At 50.6% G+C, this 23130-nt stretch overlaps 1 protein-coding gene across 4 annotated transcripts; it reads left to right on the forward strand.

Moving 5' to 3' along the window:
- The first annotated feature begins 189 nt into the window (after positions 1–189).
- On the forward strand, positions 190–23129 carry kif16ba (kinesin family member 16Ba). Of its 4 annotated transcripts, XM_085460529.1 has the most exons (30): positions 190–254; positions 1112–1486; positions 4131–4200; positions 4280–4393; positions 4490–4606; positions 5012–5109; positions 5182–5291; positions 5493–5635; positions 5885–6053; positions 6233–6364; positions 6442–6617; positions 6781–6846; positions 6930–6989; positions 7069–7188; positions 7494–7545; positions 7620–7757; positions 7993–8075; positions 8161–8249; positions 9918–9950; positions 10231–10284; positions 10372–11727; positions 11840–11998; positions 12079–12181; positions 13450–13497; positions 13720–13767; positions 15085–17003; positions 17505–17631; positions 18829–18918; positions 19587–19670; positions 20019–23129. In XM_085460529.1, exons 2-30 carry the CDS (start codon positions 1440–1442, stop codon positions 20178–20180), a joined length of 5967 nt encoding a protein of 1988 aa, XP_085316655.1. In that variant the 5' UTR covers positions 190–254; positions 1112–1439; the 3' UTR covers positions 20181–23129. The 4 variants fall into 4 exon arrangements, with proteins under 4 accessions (XP_085316655.1, XP_085316653.1, XP_085316654.1 ...); XM_085460527.1 differs by lacking the exon at positions 15085–17003 and having other exon boundaries at positions 17509–17631; XM_085460528.1 differs by lacking the exons at positions 13450–13497; positions 15085–17003 and having other exon boundaries at positions 17509–17631.
- The last annotated feature ends 1 nt before the right edge of the window (position 23130 follows it).

A 23130-nucleotide genomic window follows, 5' to 3' on the forward strand; every position in this document is an offset into this window, starting at 1 on the left:
TGTTTTTTTCTGGCGTCGCTTGAACGTCAAAAGTCGCCTCTACAGATTTAACCTCCGCCCAGCAGCTCCTCCGTTTAACCGCGGTCAGAGGAGCCTCGGATAAACGTTTTTAACATAACTATAGAGCTCACCTCCTCTGGGCTCACACCGCTCATGTAGTTTCCGGAAACACTTCGCTGTGGCGCCGGCTGAAGCTTTCACGACCTCTGCCCTCCGCCGCCACCAGCAGGCCAGGAGGAGAACTGCAGCTACCTGTGAGCTTATTACAACTCATTAAATCTAAACTAAAATCGGAATCAGAATACTTTATTAATCCCCAAGTAAATTATGTGGGTCACAGTTGCTCCAAGACAGTAACAGTAAATGTATTTAAATAATACAACATGTTACAGAGTTTACAAATTTAAGAAATAGCACTAATATGTGTTGTTCAGTGGTGTTTTTGGTAATCTCAGTCTCTCACTGAATGTGCTCCTGTGACTGGCCAACATGTCATGGAGTAGGTGGGAGGTGTTATCCAGCATTGTCTTTATCTTAAACAATCTCTGCCTCTCAGACACCACCCTAAGGGAGTCCAGCTCCATCCCCACAACATTAATGGCCTTGTTGATCAGTTTATTGAGTCTGTTGGCATCAGTGACCCTCAGCAGTGACCTGGCTGTCAGTGACAGCAAAAGCTCAGACATGCAAGTGCTCACTGAAATAAAATGTTAGAAACTAAAAAACAAAACAAAACAGCCCTTAGAGGTTTCTGCACTGGCCAAACTATTCCATCTTCCAATACAGTACTTATTTTCAGTTAGATAAAAAAAAACAATGCTAAAAAAAAAAATCTGAAGTTTTCTTAATTTTGCATTTTTCAAACTTTTTTTTAACTTGTTTTCATGATTTTTCGCCAGTCTTCATCTGTTTAGGTAAATATATGTGTGATTAATTTCAGTCACTTAAAAACCTGTCAGGTATTATTATTATTAATCATTAATCATATTATTAATTTTGCTTTCTGTATACTTATTTTTTCATATAAAACCTCAAATGTGTGTTTTTGTTTACCCCCAGTTATTAAAAGATGTACATTAAAATCTCTCGCGTCCTGTATTTCTTCATACAGATCATTTCCCGTCCTTCCGGAGGTGTGTCCCCTCCTGGCTTCCATACTTCCCGATGTTTTTACCACCTGATGCCGGCTAGCAGGCTAGCAGATAGCAGCGACCGCAGGTCTGAGGCAGCGGGACAGCGACTCGGTGTCAGCGGACTCTGATAGCATCCACTCGCTCCCGAGACCCCCTCCCCCCCACCCGGTCTCCATCTGTGCCCTTTGGACCATTCTCCGCACTCCGCTTTTATCTGTACGACTTTTGCCCCGTTTATCCGCTCGCCTGTTAGCGGCCATAAAGCGGCTCCTCTCCGCGGAGCGGCGGACAGCAGCGGGATGAGCCATGGCGTCGGTCCGGGTGGCTGTGCGGGTCCGGCCCATGAACAGGCGGTGAGTGACTTTAAGCTTATCACGGCTCATGTTCACGATTTAAAGGCTGGCTGACGTCATCGCCTCAGCCGTGTGTACCTGAGAGCCTGCGCGGGCTCACCTGGAGGAGTCTGCAGGGATGAGGCCCCAGGTTCACCCTACAGCACAGCCGTCTCTGAAGTCAGGGTTAAAATGTGGGCTGGTTTCATTTGATTGTGTTTTATTCCCGTCTGAGTATCAGGAGGTTTTTGATGTTTGAGTCTCAGTTTGGTTTATTACGATCACTGAAGCCTCCTCAGGATGTCAGTCTTTGTCTTTGTTTGTTGTCCCAGCTGGTTTTATTCTCATTTGGTGGACATGATAACCTTGATCCTGACTCTTTGTGTTATTAGTCAGAGTTATTCTGATTGTAGGGGTTATGGGCAGACCCTCCTGCAGGTTTGTGCTGACAGGTTTGATCAAACAGAGGTTTCCTCTGTGTTTTTATATTTTAGGTCAGCGTTGCTTTACTTCTTTCCTAAAGTAGAGATATTTTTATTTAGTTCCCACAGCAGCTTGGTTCATGTCTGTTGGCTGTTAGTCGTACTGTGACCGTGACCCGTCTGCTGACATTTAATTTTTGCCTCATTCAGATTCAATAACCCGGATATCGACTCTCTGGCAGCCTGTCGCTGTTCCAGCTTCATATTTCAAGTCTGCGGCTTTGCATGATTTTTGTGTGGGGCTGAAGGGTGCAGCAGGGCGGGGTGAGAAAAATCCACACCTGTCAGAGTGCTCATTGAAAGATTACAAAGACACACAGGTCCTCTCTAATGTACGGAGGCCCAGAGGCGCCAAACTGACTGTCCTTTGTTGGAATATTCTCACGCATCCTTTCAGACTCTGCAGAGTCGTTTAGAAACAGGAAGTGATGTCATCAGTCTCCAGAGAATTTGTCATTCAAAACAAAAACCTCCACCTTCACTGGGAACTGAAGTGTTGTGTGTCATACACCTCCAGGCATAAATGTTGTGTTAGTGACGGTGAAACTGAGAGGTCCGTGCGCTGTGTGTGTGTGTGGATATAAAATCAGCTTTAAACTCGTCATTTGTGGTTTTGCTGACGGGCGTCTGAGAAACCTCACATCACACACAAACACACACAAATGTGTGAACCTGGACTGTGGGCTGGTGTCTCTGACCTCATGACCAGGTACACATTATTAACGTGTTTACCTGAATCCGTCCAATGGAAACATTTGGTGGATGTGACACGTTCACTCTGACCGGCCTGCTCCACCTGTCTGAGGGCAGCAGGGTGAACGTGTGGAAGCCTGGTTCTGTAGTGCAGGTTTCCAGGTGTTTGTGAAAGGACGACCTTGACGTTAATGTCGGGGCTGCTCGGGGGCCCGCAGCAGGTTACGGCCCTGCAGCTCGCCCTGTTTATTTCACTGCTTCAGCTCCAGGCTGGAAGCTTTAACTCCGAGTTTAAGCCAATAATCAGCTTTCTGATCTAAGTATTTATTCATGTTCGCAGCGCCGAGTGTGGTTCCTGCTGCTGGATCTGTGTGCTGTCAGTCTGAGATTACAGCAGAAATGAGAGATTATTGTTTCAATCTGCTAAGAATGAAGCAACATCCTGAACTTCTTACTAATGTGAGCATTTCAAAATAAAATCTGAGTAAGATGAGAATGACATCAGTGTGAGAGCACAAGGTGCACGGAGCGTTCACACAGAGGAAGCCTGAGAAAAAGATTCATCCGTGTGAAGTAACCACGGCGCAGGTTAAATGGTAAATGGTCTGTATTTATATAGCGCTTTACTCGTCCCTAAGGACCCCAAAGCGCTTTACATATCCAGTCATCCACCCATTCACACACTGGTGATGGCAGCTACATTGTAGCCACAGCCACCCTGGGGCGCACTGACAGAGTTAATAACACGTTTCACAGTCCCATGATCCACTGACCTTTGACCCTTTTGTCTTTTTAGCTCCGGTCTGGTGTGTTTGTGTTAACTCGATCTCCGGTCATGTGACTGCTTCAGTGTGAGAGTAAACAGAGTTACACAACCTGCAGAGATAAAACACACCTGAGTGAGAAAACATCAGGAAGTCGCAGCGTGTGTGTGTCTGTGGGAGTGTGACACTGTGTGCGTGTGTGTGTGTGTGTGTGCGTGCGTTTGCGCGTGTGTGTGTGCGTGTGTGAGACACTGTGTGTGGTGTTTATTCACAGAGAAGCTTCTGTGGTCGTATCAGCAAAAAAACAGCACAGAAAAAAATTTAATATTTACATATTCAAATTTATTTAAACAAACAAGCCCCTCCTCCTCTGTTGTTGTTGTTGTTGTGGGCAAACGGCAGATTTTAAAGTGTTTCTAAGCGTTTCTTAGATTATCGGTTCAGTTTCTTCTTTTATATGAGTTCAGACGCTGCGTGCTCAGCGCTGCTCTGTGAGGCGTGCAGCAGGTGCAGCAGGTGCAGCAGGATAGCAGTGGAGGGTGTACGAGGCTGACCTGGAGGAGATGATTTCATATACGAGTCTCTACGTCTGGTTTTCACTGACAGCCTGTTTATCATCTGTGTAACTATGGTAACAAACATCTGACAGCGTTGCCGTTGGCAGCGTTCTACCTGAAGGTAAAGGGTCGTCCTGTTCGCTCTGTGAAGCTTCGTGGTGTTTTTCAGGGAGAAGGATCTGATGGCAAAGTGCATCATCGAGATGGAAGGAACCAAAACCTCCATCACCAACCTGAAGGTAACGCTCTCATTTGTCAGAATATCAGGAAAACGGGCTCACCGCTCTGTTTGTAACCTCTGAGCTGTGATTGGTTCAGATCTCCGATGGCGTCCTCGGCGACTCAGTGAGGGAGCACACCAAAACCTTCACGTACGACTTCTCCTACGACTCGATGGACTGTAAGAGCGCCACCTTCGTCTCTCAGGAAAAGGTGAGCGGGTCACGCGCTGCAGCCCGTCGTATTGACTCCGCCTCCGTGGTGTCACAAAGAAGAAATACAACCTCATTTGTTCTCTTTCACTCGCAGGTTTTCAAAGATTTGGGCTCCGACGTGCTGAAGGCGGCGTTCGAGGGCTACAACGCCTGCGTCTTCGCCTATGGTCAGACGGGCTCCGGGAAGTCCTACACCATGATGGGAGCGCCGGTGAGACCGCCGAAGTGTGCTCCACTTTAAACTGACTGCATGTATTTTACTCAAAAACACCTCGAGCGCTGAAGCTGCTGCCGATTGGCAGATTACTCAGTTGTTTGCCGGCATCGACGCTCTGCCGTTCCTTCAGACGTGCTCCGAGGTTCCTTCGTGTTCACCACGAGCTGAACGCTCCGAGCGTGTTGTGACGGAGCACGACGATGGTGTAGATCAGGGGTGGGGAACTCCAGGCCTCCAGGGCCGGTGTGATGCAGGTTTTAGATGCGTCCTGGTAATGAACTAATCATGTGACTCAGGACCTAAAACCTGCAGGATGCCGGCCCTCGAGGCCTGGAGTTCCCCACCCCGATGTAGATGAAAGCTCAGCCGGACGATCTGATGTCTGTGGTCTCGGTTTAGGGCGACGCCGGCCTGATCCCGAGGATCTGTGAGGGTTTGTTCAGTCGGATCTCGGAGGCCACTCGATGGGACGAAGCTTCGTTTCGCACAGAAGTCAGGTGAGAGTCCGACTCCAGCACGCGAGGGTCCAGCCAGAAAGGCTGCTTTCACGTTTGTGCTTGTGTCCTCAGCTACCTGGAGATCTACAACGAGAGGGTCAGAGACCTGCTGAGGAGGAAGTCCACTCAGACCTACAACCTGAGGGTCAGGGAGCACCCGAAAGGCGGGCCCTACGTGGAAGGTAAAACCTTTATGTCCGGTGCCCCTGAACCGCTGATGCAGAGTTTCGTTCTTTTTTGATGATTCTTGGGGGGCGGGGCTGGGGGTCAAGGTGTTACCCATCAGCCTCACCACGTCCACGTCACACAGCCCGCGCTCGCTCTTCCGATCTTTGATACGATCGTCTTCTCTGAGCTCGGCGTGTTTTCCCTCCTGACCTCAGATCTGTCCAAACACCTGGTGCAGAACTACGGCGACGTGGAGGAGCTGATGGAGGCCGGAAACATCAACCGCACCACCGCCAGCACCGGCATGAACGATGTCAGCAGCCGCTCGCACGCCATCTTCACCATCAACTTCACACAGGTCAGCGACGGTCACGGGTTCCACGCCATCATAAAGAAGTCAGCAGAGGAAGTACTCGGCTGAGCTCGACGATTTTCATACGAATATTTTTACCAATAATTCGAGAGACGTGACACGAAAACAAGCCGCGAGCGAGAGAAGAACCACGAGAGCTCTGAAATGATCTCCGTGCTTCAAAGTGATGGCCGTGGATGTCGTGTAAACGTTCACGGATGGTGATTGTTTGCTTTTGCTGCTCGACCCTTGTAGGCCAAGTTCGATGCCGAGATGCCCAGCGAAACCCTCAGTAAGATCCACCTGGTCGATCTGGCCGGCAGCGAGCGAGCCGACGCCACTGGAGCCACCGGCGTCCGACTGAAGGAGGGCGGGAACATCAACAAGTCGCTGGTCACCCTGGGCAACGTCATCTCTGCTTTAGGTCAGGAGCGGTTTGACTTCAGGGGCGGGGTTAACTGTTTTTAATCTTAGATTTTGTTTCCGTTGTGTCATCAGTGCTTCAGTTTTTGTTTTCAGGGATGGAGTCAAAGTCGGGCGCCTCGTTAAAGCCGCCGATTGCTCCTCATCCTCATTCTGACTGACGGATGTTTCTCGTTCCAGCCGACATGTCGCAGGGCGGCGTGAACACCAACCTGAAGAAGAAGTCGGTGTTCGTTCCCTACAGAGACTCGGTGCTGACGTGGCTGCTGAAGGACAGCCTGGGCGGAAACTCCAAGACCATCATGATCGCCAGTGAGCAGAAAACACGAAGTGAACGTATGCGAGTGTCCGAGAGCGCCCCGAGAAAACGCAATCTCCTTCTGTTTCAGCCATTTCTCCCGCCGACGTAAATTACGGCGAGACGCTCAGCACTCTGCGCTACGCCAACCGAGCCAAGAACATCATCAACAAACCCACCATCAACGAGGACGCCAACGTCAGGCTGATCCGAGAACTGCGGGCTGAAATCGCCCGGCTCAAAGCTCTGTTGGTCCAGGGCAACCAGGTAAGAACTACAAACATGGCGGTTGTTGTGCAGGACTACAGCATCTTCCTCTGTGCCTTTTAAAGTGATGCGTGTTGCCTGCGGCCTCGGAAACAGGAAGCCGTCCGGTTCCCGAGGCCGCAGACTGAGCGCGCTCAGTAGCTTGGTGGTTTCTGTTTGTCAGATCGCTCTGCTGGACTCGCCCACCGCTCTGAGCATGGAGGAGAAGCTGCACCAGAATGAAGCCCGGGTGAGTCTCACGCCGTCCGGCAGCTTGACCGCCGTTACGTTTACAGCTGAGAGCAGAAGCAGCTGACGCTCTGCTGTTTGCAGGTCTTGGAGCTGACTAAAGAGTGGACCAACAAATGGAACGAGACTCAAAACATCCTCAAGGTAGCGGCGAGCGTTGACCATCCGGCCCCCCTCGGAGCAGATGTTTGTTTTTTGTGGCTGAAGTTGTAAAATGTTGCAGGAGGAGACGCTCGCTCTGAGGAAAGAGGGCATCGGCGTGGTGCTGGACTCCGAGCTGCCTCACCTCATCGGCATCGACGACGACCTCCTCAGCACTGGCATCATCCTCTACCATTTAAAGGTCAGCGCGCTCCCGGACTCACCTTTAGATTAGTGATCGTTTATGCCGTCAGGCTGCATCCACACACGGATACCTGCCAGCCACTAACATCCAATCACAGTGCTTGGTGCACGGTCTGTTATTATTGGTCAGATAATCTCAGTCCTCTAAACAGCTCAGGTGAGTCGTAAAGGTGTTATGAAGGAGTGAAGACCAAACTGTTTGTGTGTCACGCTGTAAACACTCTGTGCGGCTGACTCGCCGCTGCCCCCGCTGGACGTCAGGGGTGGGTGCAGTGACTGCGTGTCTCTGTCTCGTTTCTGCAGGAGGGGCGGACCTACGTGGGCAGAGAGGACGCGTCCACAGAGCAGGACATCAGTGAGTCATAACTGTAATGATGATGAGTGCAGAGGCTGATGGCGTTGCTGACCGTGATCTCGTTCCTCCTGCAGTCCTGCACGGTCTGGACCTGGAGAGCGAGCACTGCATGTTTGAGAACCAGAACGGGACGGTGACTCTGGTGCCGCTCGCCGGAGCTCAGTGTTCGGTCAACGGAGTCCAGGTGACGGCGCCGTCGCAGCTCAACCAGGGTGAGGCCCGTCTCCAGCTGTAGCGTGTTGCTCTGTCTAAACAGATTTTAAAGGGCTGAAGGTAATGGAGGGCGTTGCCACAGTAACGTGATGCTTCAGCACGTGTTCGCTGTGCACAGACCAGGACACCTGGATCTCCGTCCGGAGGCGACACACCTTTACCTGAGAGATGCTCTTTGTTCTGTCGCTCTGATTTGAGTCGTCCGTTTCTGTCGTGTGCGGTTTTGTTTTCCAGGCGCCGTCATTCTGCTCGGCAGGACCAACATGTTTCGCTTCAACCATCCGAAGGAGGCGGCCAAGCTGCGGGAGAAACGAAAGGTGAGGGCGTGGCCTCAGTTTAGGTGTTGAAAGGTGTTTGAAGGTCTTTGGTGAACCTCACGAGGACGCCGTCTGCCTGTTTCAGAGTGGCCTTCTCTCCACGTTCAGCCTCTCCATGACCGATCTGTCCAAGTCCTGCGAGAACCTCTCCACTGTGATGCTGTACAACCCCGGGTGACTGCACGCGCACGCACACGCACACAGAGGGGGGTGAACATCAGCTTGAACTTCTCGGCTCCATCAGGAGCTTCATGCAGTGGCTGCTGATGGAGCGATGATGTCACACACCAGCTGACCTTTAACCTGTCGGCTCGGAGAGCACAGGCTGTGATTTCTGATTGTGCGACTCTGCAAACAGAGCAGTGACTGCATCATGCGCGCCTCCTCGCTCTGTCCTCCACACTGAGTGGGAGTCCGTGTGAAGCGGACGGCCGCGCCTCCTCCCGATGGAGGAGGAGCCTCCGCCTTACATCACTGAAAGAATCTATCATTACTTCAGTCCATGAGCTTAAATAAAATAACAACACCATCAGGAAGCTGCTCTGCATGAAGCTGTTTCTCCATTATTCAGCCAAACTTCCAGTCTGCAGATCTCTCGCTGCCATCACCACACGGGCGCTGCACGCACGCTGCCGTGTCCGAGCGTCAGGGGAAGTTTCTGAGCTCGCTTTTAGACACGAGCCGATGCACGGCGCCATAACGCCGTACAGACTTCAAACGGCGTGAGAGCGCTCAGACGACCGAGGTTTGATGAGTCAGCAGGTCATCGGCTGCTCCAGCAGCGAGTTCAGGGCTGCAGATTAGCGCGGCGTGCTTCACGTCGTCTAGATGTCTGTGAAGGTTCTCAGTCATCCAGGTCATCGTAGTCAAAGGAGCTTGCAAAGAAAAGCGTCTGGACTTCTTTAAGTTGCTTGAAGACGTTTCACCTCTCATCCGAGAAGCTTCTTCAGTTCTAAGGTCAAATGGTGGAGAGTCCCAGATATAAACCTAGTGGGAGTTTCCCCCCACAGAGGGACAAAAGGACCCCCTGATGATTATAGATGCCATCTATAATCCAGTTTTGAGATCCCTTCCCAGACGCCTTAACGCCCACTCACATCCTGGGCCATCTGACCTCAGGAATTCGCATGATAAGGTGGGGCCAGGTTTCACAATGAGCTCACCCGAAACTCTGGCTGATTGGGACCCACACCCAGTTTCACACCTTGGCTCAGGCGATTAGAGGATCATCAGGGGTCCTGTTGTCCCTCTGTGGGGGGAAACTCCCACTAGGTTTATATCTGGGACTCTCCACCATTTGACCTTAGAACTGAAGAAGCTTCTCGGATGAGAGGTGAAACGTCTTCAAGTAACTTAAAGAAGTCCAAACGCTTTTCTTTGCAAGCTCCTTTGACTTCACGTCGTCTAATTTTACTCACGTCGTACGATGATTAAAGTAATTAAACAGTCAGGAACAGCTGAAGTGAGCTCAGCTCGGTCGGCCACACCTCTCCGACTCTCCGAGCGTCTCTAACGCGGAGACGTCCGCTGAGCTCGCCGCCCTCGACTGACATCCTCTGCAGAGGTCTGATCCTTAACCCCGCGACGCGCCGCAGACGCCGACCAATCGTTCTTCTCGTTGCTGTGAGTCATGGCTGAATATCGACACCCCGCTCTGTACAGTTTGTTACAGTCATGTTATATTTTAAGCAGCTCCAGCGGTTCCAGGAGGGAACGCCCGTTATTTCTAATAAGTCTGAAGACGAAGTCGCCTGACACACCTGAGGAGTAGCTAAAGGAGGGCAGGGAGTTTCTGTCGTGCTGTGATTGAAGGATGTAACTGTGTCCCTGTCCCGTTCACAGTCTCTTCACTGAGAAGGGCCCCGTCTTCCTCAGGTAGACTCAGCCGTGCACTTCCTGTCTAACTGTCCCGTTTTGACCCAAAGACGTGTGTCGACTCGTCCCGTGCCTCCTCACCTCCACCCTCACTGTCTGCTTCATCCATGCTGTTTATTTGCTCACCAGCTTCCTGCTTCTGTCCCGCTGTGAGGTTAGACGTGTCGCCGCCTGCCGTCTCATCCCAAGCTGTTTGTCTGACGTGCTGCCGCCGCTCGACTGTGTGTGTTTGTGCGTTTGGGCGCTCCGAGGAAGCTGACGGAGGTGTGTTGTTTCCTAGGTTGGAGTTTGAGCGACAGCAGCGAGAAGAGCTGGAGAAGCTGGAGATGAAGAGGTACGTGTCCGCCCACCTGAAGACCAGCTCTCTGATTGGTGGAGCTCGGGCGGCTCGGGTGACGTTTGCTTTGTTTTGTTCCCGCAGGAGGCTGATCAAAGAGATGGAGGCCAAGCAGCAGAGCGAGAAGGCGGAGCTGGAGCGCCTCCAGCAGGAGGTGGAGAGTCAGCGCAAGGAGTCCGAGGAGGTGCAGCAGCGGATCCTCCGCCAGGAGGAGAGCCTCCACCGCCGCAGCCAGGACATTGAGAGCCGGCTGCGAGACTTCCTGGCTGAGAAGGAGCGCTTCGAGGAGGAGAGGCGCTCCGAGATCAATGAGGTGGATCTCCAACGGAGGCGACGGCGGAAGGAGCCGCAGGAGCACGAGGCGGACCGTGCGGAGGAGCAGGACGAGCAGCAGCGGAGGCACCAGGAGGCGGCAGAGCAGACGGAGATCTACCGCGAGCTGGAGCGGCTGAAGAGGGAGCGCGAGGAGCAGCGGGTGCGTCTGGAGACGGAGCGGCGGCGGCTGGAGGAGCAGGAGCGCGAGCAGCTGAGTCTGGTGGGGCGGCTGGAGGAGCAGCTGAGGGAGAAACACGAAGCTGCCACCGCCCTGCTGACCCGGGAGGACGCCCGCCGCCTGGAGGAGGAGCAGCAGGCGCTGACAGAGATCAGAGAAGCCCTCCTCTGCGCCAAAGAGGCCGCCGAGCGGCCGGACGTGGAGGATGCTGGCGAGGAGGCGCGGGCCGCCCAGAGCCGCTACGCCGACTTCAAGGCGGCTCAGGTGAAGGAGCTGGACCTGCTGGAGGAGGGGCTGCGGCAGCAAAGGGAGCGCCTGGAGAAGGAGGTTGCCGCCGAGCGTGGCGCCCTGCTGCTCCTCACCCACGGCCTGAGAGAGCGCCAGCAGCACCTGAAGGAGACGCAGGAGAAGGGAGCGCAGGACGCCACCGCTGTCTGCCACGAGGAGCAGCTCCTCCGACAGGCGGAGCACAGGCTGCAGCTGAAGGAGCGACAGCTCGCCAACCTCGCCAACGGCCTCCTCCCCGCCCTCGCCGAGGAGAAGCAGAGAGCCTCGGAGCTGCTGGAGCGCAGCGGCAACGGGAACTGCGACCGATCTCCGGGGCTCGACAACACGCTGTTCCAGGTGGAGAAGGAGCTGGAGGACAAAGAGGAGAAGCTGAGCCTCCATTGGCACAGCGCCCGGCAGCTCCAGCAGCTCCAGGAGACCTACGAGTTCACGGCCAACGTGGCGCGGCAGGAGGAGAAGGTGAGGAGGAAGGAGAAGGAGATCCTGGAGTCAAAGGAGAAGCAGCAGAGGGAGGCGATGGAGCAGGCCGTGGCCCGGCTGGAGAGGAGGCACTCCGCCCTGAGGCGAAGCGTCTCCCTCGAGCCTGACTCCGAGGAGCAGAGGAGCAAGAGCTCTCTCGCCAGGACCCCCAGGACGGGGGCGGAGCTGGACCAGCAGAGGTTTCTATGGAAACGGTTTCCGAAAGGAACCGGTTTAATCCGGCAGTTGCACATTTTATTTATTCTTGCTGGGGCTTTTATTTTGAAGGCTCACTGTGTGTTTCGTGTCCAGAGTGCAGCGCGAGATCCAGAAGCTGCGGCAGCGAATCAGCGAGGGCGACGACACCAGCTGGACGCACTCCATCAGCAGCGACGAACGGGTGGGTCACGGCGGCTCACCCGCCACTCACATCCAGGGTCTGAACACGCTGCTGCCGCTGTCCGACGACAGGTACGCCACACCAAGCCCCGCCTCACTCTGCAAGGACCGCCTCCCCGTGTTCACTGTGTGTGTGTGTGTGCGCCCTGCAGGATAAACGCCTACATCGAAGAGGAAGTCCAGCGGCGGCTACGCAAGATGAACCTCCTGAACGGCAGCAGCATGGATCTGTCTCTGTCCACAGAATCACTGCGAGTAAGAGGCACCACACTCTTCATCACAGCCCACATTTAACCTGCCGAGCACCGGGGAACGGCGGTCGACACGTCCTCTGATTGGGTTGTTGCACAAATCTGATCCAGGCGCCTCGAGGCGCTTCATCCCCACCGCCGACACTCGTTTTCAGAGTAACCACTGACCTTCAGGCTGATTCATTCAGCTTTTACTCTGAAATTCTGATTGGCAGCGTTATTGATTAATTGTCAGGTTGATCAGAATTCAGCTTTGAAAAGCCTGAAAAGTCAAATAAAGGTTTTCAGTCCAGCGGCTCTATTGTCATTCCAACCATGTGCAGTGAGACGGGAGCGCGACGCAGTCGTGTAGTAGAACAGTGTGTGTGAGTGTGTGTGCGTGTGTGTGTGCGTGTGTGTGCGTGTGTGTGTGTGTGTGTGTGTGTGTGTGTGTGTGTGTGTGTGTGTGTGTGTGCGTGTGTGTGTGTGTGTGTGTGTGCGCGTGTGTGTGAGTGCGTGTGTGTGAGAGTGTGCGTGTGTGTGTGTGTGTGTGTGTGTGTGTGTGTGCGTGTGTGTGTGTGTGTGTGTGTGTGTGTGTGTGTGTGTGTGTGTGCGTGTGCGCGTGTGTGTGAGTGCGTGTGTGTGAGAGTGTGCGTGTGTGTGTGTGTGTGTGTGTGTGTGTGTGTGAGAGTGTGTGTGTGTGTGTGTGTGTGTGTGTGAGTGCGTGTGTGTGTGTGAGTGTGCGCGTGTGTGTGTGAGTGCGTGTGTGTGTGTGTGTGTGTGTGTGTGTGTGTGTGTGTGTGTGTGTGTGAGAGTGTGCGTGTGTGTGTGTGTGTGTGTGTGTGTGTGTGAGAGTGTGTGTGTGTGTGTGTGTGTGTGTGTGAGTGCGTGTGTGTGTGTGTGTGTGTGTGTGTGTGAGAGTGTGCGCGTGTGTGTGTGTGAGAGTGTGCGCGTGTGTGTGTGTGTGTGTGTGAGTGCGTGTGTGCGTGTGTGTGTGTGCGTGTGAGTGCGTGTGTGTGTGCGTGTGTGTGTGAGAGTGTGTGTGCGTGTGTGTGTGAGAGTGTGTGTGCGTGTGCGCGCGTGTGTGTGTGCGTGCGCGTGCGTGTGTGTGTGCGTGTCTGGGTCTCCACGCTGCTCTCCAGCATGTGTTTTCTGTCGTGTGATTAAACATTGAGGGATTGTGTTGCTGCAGAGTTTGTAGTGTTTGCTTCTTGCTGTCGTCTCCAGTAAAGTTCGGATGAATAAATCCAGGTTTTCTCTGTAGAACTGATGTTTAGCTCTTTGACCCTGCAGGAGGAGGAGGAGGTTAGCGACTGTAGCTCTGTTAGATTGACAGATGAGGTAAGACCAGGATCCTCCAGCCTTCATTCCCACCATCAGACTTTTCCTGCTCTCTAATCTGCACGAGTCCCCAGATGTGCTTTGATTTCCTCTCTCCCTGGCTTTCATTTATCCTGGGTTTATTTCCTGTCATCATAAATAATGACTATGAACGAACACGATGCTTTTTACTTTGTCCACATTATGTTTGGAGACACTGAAGTTTATTTTTATTGTTTTCAGGAGGATGAAAAGCTCCCGAACATTAATCCGAGGAAGCTCAAGTATCAGGTAAGACCAGGGTCGAATCCTGCCGCGTTATTAAGGCGCGGTTCTTTATCTCTGCATCGTGTTCCAGATGTGCCTCATGCATGCCCTTAATTTAATCAGACTATCCTGAGGTGATAAATATGCTTTTAATTTGAAAGGAGACAGAGAATGGGCTTTCTCTTTAAATGTTCGATGACAAACAGAGAAGCTCCGAATGTTCCAGCTGCAGCGTTTAACCCAGAGGTTCAGCTGAGGGTTCGAGGGATTAGTGTTTATCTTTTTTAACCCTGTCGTCGCCAGCTTGGCTTAGTGAAATATAGAAGATCACACGGTGTCGCCAAAACTGGGCGTGTCCTCAGAGGTCGGTGTTCCCTGGAAGATCCTTTCACTTTAACGCGAAGCAGGCTTCATGTCAATACAGTTTGACACTTCAGATGCTCACCTGTAGTTCTGTTCATACTCACTATATAAAAGATGGACGTAGACCACCTCGGTTAGTTTTTTAAATGAATCAATGAACGTATTTATTTTTGAGCCTCAGACGGAGCATTCTTGCTGTTTCCATCTTGGTCTTTTGAAACCAGATGTGATGACCGAGCTCGTAGGTTCACAGCTGTCCGTCACAGTTTAGACCCGCCCAGAATCAGCCCTGACTGATTCTCAGCGTCTAAAACGAACCTCCTGAAACCAGAAACTGAGACGATAAAACTGTACAAGTGTAGGAGAAGATTCCAGCTAGATGAGTCGCCCCCTGCTGGCCACTTTAGCTTCGTGTCAGCTAGCTTTGCTGGCTGAACGTTTTTTTAGAAGACTGCGTTGTGCATGTAATCCTAGAGTAGGAGTTGGTACCAGTTAAACCAGTTTCAGCTTAAACATCATAGGGAAACCCTGCAGCTGGTTTATCTTTGTATTTTTGGGAGAACGGAAAGCTCACTCTCTGCTTTATGATGGTCAACCAAAGCATGGGAAGCAGAAATGATCAGAGTATCCAAACGTCTTTCCTTTCAAACTGTGCAAACTTGGGTAAAACAGTATTTGCAGATGATTTTAGTCAAAGCTGAGATGAGCTGACGACCTTTGCCCCTGGAAGTGAACTGTTTGCAAATGCTTTTCTGCCTGTGTTTGAGTTTCAAACCTTTCGGAAAGAAGTTTTCGTGCACTTGTCAATTTAATTTGCATGACAAACTTTCACCTTATTGATTTAAATCACTTACATCCCACCTGTGCACCTGGTGATTGGAGGAACTGTAATTCTCAGTGGGTGGATTATGAACTTCAGCATAATTCCTAGAGCCTCCACCTTAGTCACGGACTCCACTCCCCCCCTTGTGCACACAGAGAGCCAGAGGGTCTAGCTTCCAGCATTCCCTGGAGTTTGAGGCAGTCTGTCCTAATGTCCACAAAAACATGTCAGAGGAACCAGAACGTGGTCTCGTACAGATTCAAAGAGAAGAAACGCAAAAGTCTACAGACATTGAAAAAGTGGAAGTTCCTGAAAACAATGACCTCAGCAAAGGAGAAGTGGGCCGAGCAGTTTGTGACCTCAACTGTTTGAACGCCGAACACAAAATTGAGCAAGAAGTGCACCCAGACCAGCACAGCAACAGATCTGATGGAAGTGATTCCACCTGCTGTGTTGACGATGATCGTGGTGAAAAGCAGGAGGTTCACGATGGACGCTCGTTTTCTAACTCGGAGGAAAAGGTTGAATCCCAAACATGTGATTCAGGGAGAGCAGGCGAGACGAAACCGCCCACTGATCATTCCTCAAAGTCACGCAGCTTTAACAGTGGTTACATCAGTTCAGTGGTTCAGTGGTTACAAGTAAGTCAGCAGCAGATGATGGGATCCTTTATTGGTCAAACAAAACCAGAACTGGATGCAGAAGCAGAGAAAGTGACAGCCAATAAGAGCTTTGTCTTCGGTTACTTTGCTGACAAACTGTCCGAGGTGTGTAAAGATGCTGGTAGAAAGCTTCAGGGCACACGGGACATCATTCGAAACGTTCAAGCAGGCGACATGAAGGTTGTCCTCCCTCAGTACGTGAGCACGATATCCAAAGAGCTGCCGCTGATTCATCAAACACGGCTTCACCAAGAGCCAAATCCTTCAATCGCAGCCGAGCACAAAGGCACTTCGGTGGATCTGTCGAAGGATTGTGTGCTGAGGCTCCCACAGAATCGCGGAGCTCCGCCGATCCCGAACATCTCTGGTTGGCCTGAAGGATCCGTGTCCTCTTCGAGAGTTACCAGTCCAGAAGTGTTTCATCAGAGGCTGGTCGAGCTTCCGGCTGTTTTGTCTGAGCTACAGACATTTTCATCCCAGAGGATCCTGGAAGAGCTGGAATCTCTGGCTCCTCGGGAGAATTTTGGCAAGGTTTTGAGTGTGTTTTGGCTCAGAGCGGCTAACTGTAAGAAACCCATCCCAAAACCCGCCTGTCTGCTTTTGTCAGAGACTGACTTAATCATTCTCTCAGCGAGGACGGATTCTACAAACATGTTGACTATTTTTCACCGCTTTAAACTCCAAGAAATCCGGGAAGTCCAGATAAGTCTGGCAGGGCAGCACATCCGCCTAACAGGCTGCACCGAAGACACCGTCCTAGCTATCTTCACGTACAGCAAAGAGCTTACTCAGGACTTCTGCAGGGCTCTGCTGAATGCTCTCTTTCCTGAGAAGATCCCTGAAGAGACCGAACGTCAGCCGTTGCTCTCTGCCGACCTAATGGTAATCTCTCTGGATTGGACTTCAAGAGTTCCTGACGTCATCCTTGACAGCGGGCTTCACATCACTTCCAGATTTAAGCGCGTCCTCGCCGACTTGCTCTACATCATCCACGGGAACATGGATGGTCCCGGCAAACCTTCGCTTGCTAATGTCCGTCCCCTGCTCTACACCAGCGTCAAAGTCAAGAACTCTACCTGTGTGCACGGGGACACCATCTCCCAGTTCCTCCTGACGGACACCCACGTAGCTCTTCTCCGAGAGGATGGCGTCTTTCATCCAGTGCCGCGGGGATCCAGTCTGGTCCCCACCCACCCACAGTTTCAAGGAGTCAAACTCCGCAAGCGTTCTGACATCAGGTGCCTGCTCGTGAAGAAGACCGACACCTGCGTGGTGGTAGACTTTGTTTTTATGAAGCCCAAATCGCAAACCGTGAAGAGAGAGGTGCAGTTCAGACGTGGCGCGGCCGACCTTCCTTCTGATCGAGGTCCGTGTGAATCCTGGAAATTATGCTTTGGCTGCTCCTCTGAAGCTCAGACTCTGATTAATCACCTGTGCACCTGAAGCCCAGCATTACCTGGACACAGTGTGCCTATCTCGTGTTTGTCCACAATCAGACACCTTATTTATTTTAAGATGTTACATGAATTCTAATTAATAAATTGGACCTTAAAAGGTGCGTCATCTTGAAGTATTTTTCTATTTTTTTAATAAAATTGTAAACTTTTTAACTTTGATGATACAGAAATGTAGCTGTTTATTCGTCGAATGATTTGTTTGTGGTCAGTGTACATGCACCATGTAGACTGTAGAGGAGTGGCTTCCATGTTCATATTACTTCATGTGTAATTTCTTTGCAGAGACATGATGTTGGGATGCTGACCGAGTAATAAAGTTTTGGTTTGATTTCTGATTTGTTTGGAGGTTTTTGGCTATAACGGGTTTGTAAATGAACAATTTCCTGATTGTAATTTTCCGAGTCAGCCTTTTACCCTCCGCTTCTTTTTTCCTTCTCTTTTTCAACGACTTCCTGTCCAGCACTTGGTGTCTCGTCCTCCTGGGACGAGCTGTGGCGGCCTCCAGGAGCCTGTTAAACTTAGCATTCCTCGTTACGTTCTCCGCGGGCAGGGGAAGGACGAGCACTTTGAGTTTGAGGTGAAGGTGAGTCCAATCACAGATTCTATCTAAATGCATGTTAAAACTGAGATTTCATGCTTGCGTCTGCACTGCTTGTGCATTTTATTAGGTACACATGTACAGTGTCAGGGTCATGGGTTGGCTGCTTAAACCCTGAAGCTGTGACGACCTGCAACCCTCACTCTGTGTTTATGAAGCAGGTCAGAACGTTTATTGTCAAGAGTTCATAGAACAACTTTCAAAGACCAGGGCAGGTGTGTTCTGGTGAACCGGCGTTAGGGGCAGGGCTCACAGGGGGAACCTGGGCGACGGCCATGAGAAACTAAATGCTAAATTGACGGGTTCTTAATCAGCACTTTCCTACTCTGAGCACTCAAAGCGCTTTATATGATTTGCCTCAGTCGCACATCCACTTTGTTTTTGCCTTCTCTCTAACATTCACAGGAGGGCTCACACCTTCAAACCAACAAGTCTGAAGTCCAGATGTGGTGCGTTGGCGTCAGTATGAAGTAAATAATGTGTCTCTGTCTGCTACCAAACAAATACAAGAACAAAGTGACGCCGAAGACGCTGCCAAAGTCCACAATTTTCATTTCTTACTTTGTTTCTTTCTGAAATTTGAACTTTAGAAGAATTTGAGTTACATCTTTGACTTGCACGCTCTGTGCGTGTTCTTTGAATTACTGCGGTTAGCAACGATGCACGGGGGTAAACGGTTGCTCGTAGCGCGTTTGTTAATAACTACATTTCTGATTAAAAGCTCAGCTGTTTACATGAAACCGTCGTTTGATCGCAGTCTGCACAGCACCATCGCCACGGGCCAAAGTCGACACGGGAGCCACCGCCGTCACTAAAGTTGCCTCCACGCTGGAAGCGATTCACTCCTTGCTTTTAGAGGTTCCAGGGTCTGGTTGCCTTGGTAACCCTCTAACGTATTTACAGTGTCCTGCACTCTCATTGGTAGTTGCTTCAGTCGCTCACCTCGAAGTTGAGCAGAGCTTCTCTCAGGCCACGCCAGCTTGGATCTGTTGCTCGCCTTCACTTAAAGTGGTGAAATGACAGACTCGTGCACTTTCTGACTCGTCACCAATAAGTCAAGTAAACTGGTGGTCCATCTCCACTGGTATCCAGATGTGTCATTCTTGTAGAATGGCTGAGTAGATCAGCGAGCTCAGATTTGGTGTCCATCATCTCGATGTTCATGTGCTTCTCTTTGGTCAGATCACTGTGATGGACGAGACGTGGACGGTGTTCAGACGCTACAGCCGCTTCCGGGAAATGCACAAGAGCCTGAAGTTAAAATATCCAGAGGTGAGACACGTCACCAGCTTTTAGAACAGTTTACAGATCAAAGCAGCAGAAAAACGTTTCTGTGTTTGAGTCGGAAGAATGACGAGAGACGCCCAGAACGTTACCTAGATCACGGTTTGGGCTGTGAGTGCTGCTCTCAGACAGATCGAACTCCGAGTCGAAGCCCCAAAGCTTCTCAAACCCTTTATCTCAGTTCAGCCTCTGTCTGCTTTAGCTCCACCCACTTCAAGCCAGCTCTCAGTGACTTTATCCAGATCCCAGAGTAGAAAAACACTGTGTTTCAAGCAGCCTGAGCTTGGTGCACACTGAGTTCATCATCAGAAACTGTGACCACGATTAACGAGAAGAGTGAAAACCTTCAGCTCTACAGCGTAGCCCACAGGACACTGATGACGCATCTGGCTCGTAACTTAATACTGAAACACAGATCATTAAAGGATCATCTGAAAGTTGCTGGTTTGAGTCTTTGTGGTGAGGGACTGGTGCAGCAGCAGAAGCACACCTGAAAGACCAAACGGTGCTCCACAGTCACCTGAGCTCACCTGGTCTCAGTCCAGGTTCAGCCTTACAGATTGGTCACAGAGACGTCCTGATGAAGAGGCTAGCTTATACCTTTATACTCAGTGTTCTGGCGCCAGGTGATCGTCTCTGAACTCTGTCTGTTTCAGCTCACCGCTCTCGATTTCCCGCCAAAGAAGCTGTTTGGAAACCGGGACGAGCGAATGGTCGCCGAGCGGCAGAATCACCTGGAGGTACGTGGAGGAACATTTGGGGCTGATTAAGGAGATTTCTGGGAGAACAGAGTTACAGTAATCTGAACGAGAGGTGACCAGGACGCGTGTGCTTTATTTTGTATGAATTTTTCACTCGAAGACTTCAAACGTAACGTTTTTGAGTCTGAGCTGATTGGCTGTGGTCCGTGTGGGGGTGGGCTGTAGGCAGGTATTCTCAGAGGACAGAGAGGGAGTCAAAGAGCACTGATGATGGTGAGGAGGATGATGAGGACGTCTGATAAGGGCCAGCTGCACTTAACCTGTGAGTGTTCTTAATGTTTTGGCTCACTAACACAGCCGACTTTCTTCTTCTGTGGTTCACTGCAGCGTTATCTGAGGAACTTGTTCCGAGTGATGCTGTCGTCCTCCAGCTCGCCCCTCCGAGCGGACGAAGACGGCCTTTTCCATCTGTCCAAACGAGACGTCTGCGACTTCTCCTCGTTCTTCAAGAAAGGCGTCTTCGAGTACAGTAGCCACGGCACCGGCTGACCGCCGCGCCGCATCAGAGGGCGGCGGAAACCTCTGACAAACCAAAACATAAACAGAACTGCTCGGTGCCTTTTTCCCGGCGCCTCAGCGGGTCAGGAGCAGGGAAAACGTGCAGGTCAGCTTTTCCTCTCCGGCTCCCTGCTGTCGTCAGACTCGGCCAATCAGTTGCTGCTCAGCACGAGTGTTTGTCCAGAGGCAGGTGGGACTCTGCACGATCCGTGGTCTGTATGTAACGCGCTCAGCTGCTCGCGCTCAGTGGGTCTGAGCGTTTTTAGAATCACTTCATTAAACCTTCACTCGTTTCAGAAGAGCTCCTCCTCTGTTTGTCACTGCGATCATCAGGAGGTGGATCTCTGTATCGCTGAGCGCCGCGCTGTCACGACACAACAGGTGAACGATCACACCTCGGTTAACAGCAGCCACACTGAACCTGGACAGTTACTGTGAGCGTCTACATTATGTATAATTCAGTTCAGCTTTATTTACACAGCGCCAAATCACACAGTCGCCTCAAAGCACTTTATACTGTAAGGTCGACCCTACAATAACACATACAGAGAAAAACCCAACAGTCATATGACCCCCTATGAGCAGCACTTTGGCGACAGTGGGAAGGAAAAACTCCCTTTTAACAGGAAGAAACCTCCGGCAGAGCCAGGCTCAGGGAGGGGCGGGGCCATCTGCTGTGATTGGTTGGGGTGAGAGAAGGAAGACAGGATAAAGACATGCTGTGGATGCAGAGAGGTCTGTTAACACATAGTGAGTGAAGAAGAAACACCCAGTGCATCATGGGAATCCCCCAGCAGCCTACACCTGTTGCAGCATCACTAAAGCTACGTTCACACTGCAGGCGAAAGCGCATCAAATCCGACTTTTCTGACCCTGTGCGACTCATATCCGATCATGGTGTGACAGTGTGAACGGCACAAATCCGATATTTTCAGGTCCGACCTGGGTCACTTTCGTATGTGGTGCTGAATCTGAAACATATCCGATGTTTTAGTCACTGACACAAGACAGACACCAATTATCAGTGCCGAAGAAGACATCGTGAATGCTTCCTGTCCATCCCGTGAAACTGTTGGGAAGACAGCGTTGGAGAAACGTGAACATTTTATTTGTACTGTATAATCTGCAGATTCTGACAGAAATCTGCAGCTAGAAGCTCCGCTCCTCTAAAACAGCAACAAGGATCATTATTAGGTTATTTACATTATTATGTAAATAACAAAATAACTTAAAGCAAAAACTGGGAAACGTAAAGTTCGAAGTCTTTATATTAACGGCCATCTGTCAAACAATGCTGTTGGTCTGGGTCTAAACAGAGCGCGTTGTGTGGGACGTCTTCTTTTGCGCATGCGGCCGCTTTGAGCGTTCACACTAGAGCACGTTTGTGTGAATGAGCAGACAAAAAAATCTGATTTGATCAAAAAATCGGAATTGAGCATCAAGACCTGCAGTGTGAACGTAGCCTGAGGGAGGATGCAGGGTCACCTGGTCCAGCCCTAACTATATGCTTTAGCAAAGAGGAAAGTTTGAAGCCTTATCTTGAAAGTAGAGATAGTGTCTGTCTCCTGAATCCAAACTGGAAGCTGGTTCCACAGAAGAGGGGCCTGAAAACTGAAGGCTCTGCCTCCCATTCTACTTTTAAATACTCTAGGAACAACAAGTAGGCCTGCAGAGCGAGAGCGAAGTGCTCTAATAGGGTGATATGGTACTACAAGGTCATTGAGATAAGATGGGGCCTGATTATTTAATCCAGTGAAGGGAAGCCAAAACAGGAGAAATCTGCTCTCTCTTTCTAGTCCCTGTCAGGACTCTTGCTGCAGCATTTTGGATCAGCTGAAGGCTTTTCAGGGAGTTTTTTGGACTTCCTGATAATAATGAATTACAGTCGTCCAGCCTGGAAGTAATAAATGCATGAACTAGTTTTTCAGCGTCACTCTGAGACAGGATATTTCTAACTTTAGAGATGTTGCACAAATGGAAGAAAGCAGTCTTACATATTTGTTTAATATGTGTGTTGAAGGACATGTCCTGGTCAAACATGACTCCAAGGTTCCTCACAGCGTTACTGGAGGCCAAGGTAATGCCATCCAGAGTAAGAATCTGGTTAGATACCATATTTCTAGGCTTTTCAGGGCCGAGTACAATAACCTCAGTTTTATCTGAATTAAGAAGCAGAAAGTTAGCGGCCATCCAGGTCTTTATGTCTTTAAGACATTCCTGCAGTTTAACTCATTGAGTCGGAAGAATGACGAGAGACGCCCAGAACGTTACCTAGATCACGGTTTGGGCTGTGAGTGCTGCTCTCAGACAGATCGAACTCCGAGTCGAAGCCCCAAAGCTTCTCAAACCCTTTATCTCAGTTCAGCCTCTGTCTGCTTTAGCTCCACCCACTTCAAGCCAGCTCAGTGACTTTATCCAGAAAAAACTGTTTCAAGCAGCCTGAGCTTAGTGCACACGGAGTTCATCATCAGAAACTGTGACCACGATTAACGAGAAGAGTGAAAACCTTCAGCTCCACAGCAAAAAAATAAAATAAAAAAACTCCTTTTACAGAATCACTGGGAAAAACTTTAAAACTTTAACTTCTGGGCTTAAAATAAGAAGTGAATCACACAGTTTCACAGCCTGATGCACAAACTGGTTGCTCTCTGGACCGTTTCCTCCTCCGTAACAGCCGAGGACGTTTAAATTGTATTAAAAGTTTTCATGATTAGGGGCGTGGCCTCTGACTGACAGGTGGATGGTGACACAGGCAGCTGTAGCCTCTGGACGTGTTCGTGATGTTGGGGTGTTTTTAGCTGCTGTGAGGTTACCGTAGTAACAGACCAATTAAGAAGGCGGAGCTCCAGGTTTGATGTTCAGTGAAGCAGAAACAGTGACGTTTCTAATAACTGACTTTTCTACATTGACCATGTATTTAAATAAAAGCTGACATGTGGAT

Source organism: Copadichromis virginalis, linkage group LG6, assembly GCF_057382275.1.
Source record: "Copadichromis virginalis isolate Kocher_CV1m ecotype Utaka linkage group LG6, C_Virginalis_male_GT1.1, whole genome shotgun sequence".
In the NCBI taxonomy this organism is placed as follows: Eukaryota; Metazoa; Chordata; class Actinopteri; order Cichliformes; family Cichlidae; genus Copadichromis; species Copadichromis virginalis.

Excerpts from the sequence above, each read along its gene's own strand:
- kif16ba (XM_085460529.1), top strand. The coding sequence starts at position 1,440 with ATGGCGTCGGTCCGGGTGGCTGTGCGGGTCCGGCCCATGAACAGGCG. Across the intron at positions 10,285-10,371 it reads GAGAAGCTGGAGATGAAGAG|GAGGCTGATCAAAGAGATGG; the intron begins GTACGTGTCCGC and ends TTGTTCCCGCAG. Across the intron at positions 17,004-17,504 it reads TTTGGCTGCTCCTCTGAAGC|CCAGCACTTGGTGTCTCGTC; the intron begins TCAGACTCTGAT and ends ACGACTTCCTGT.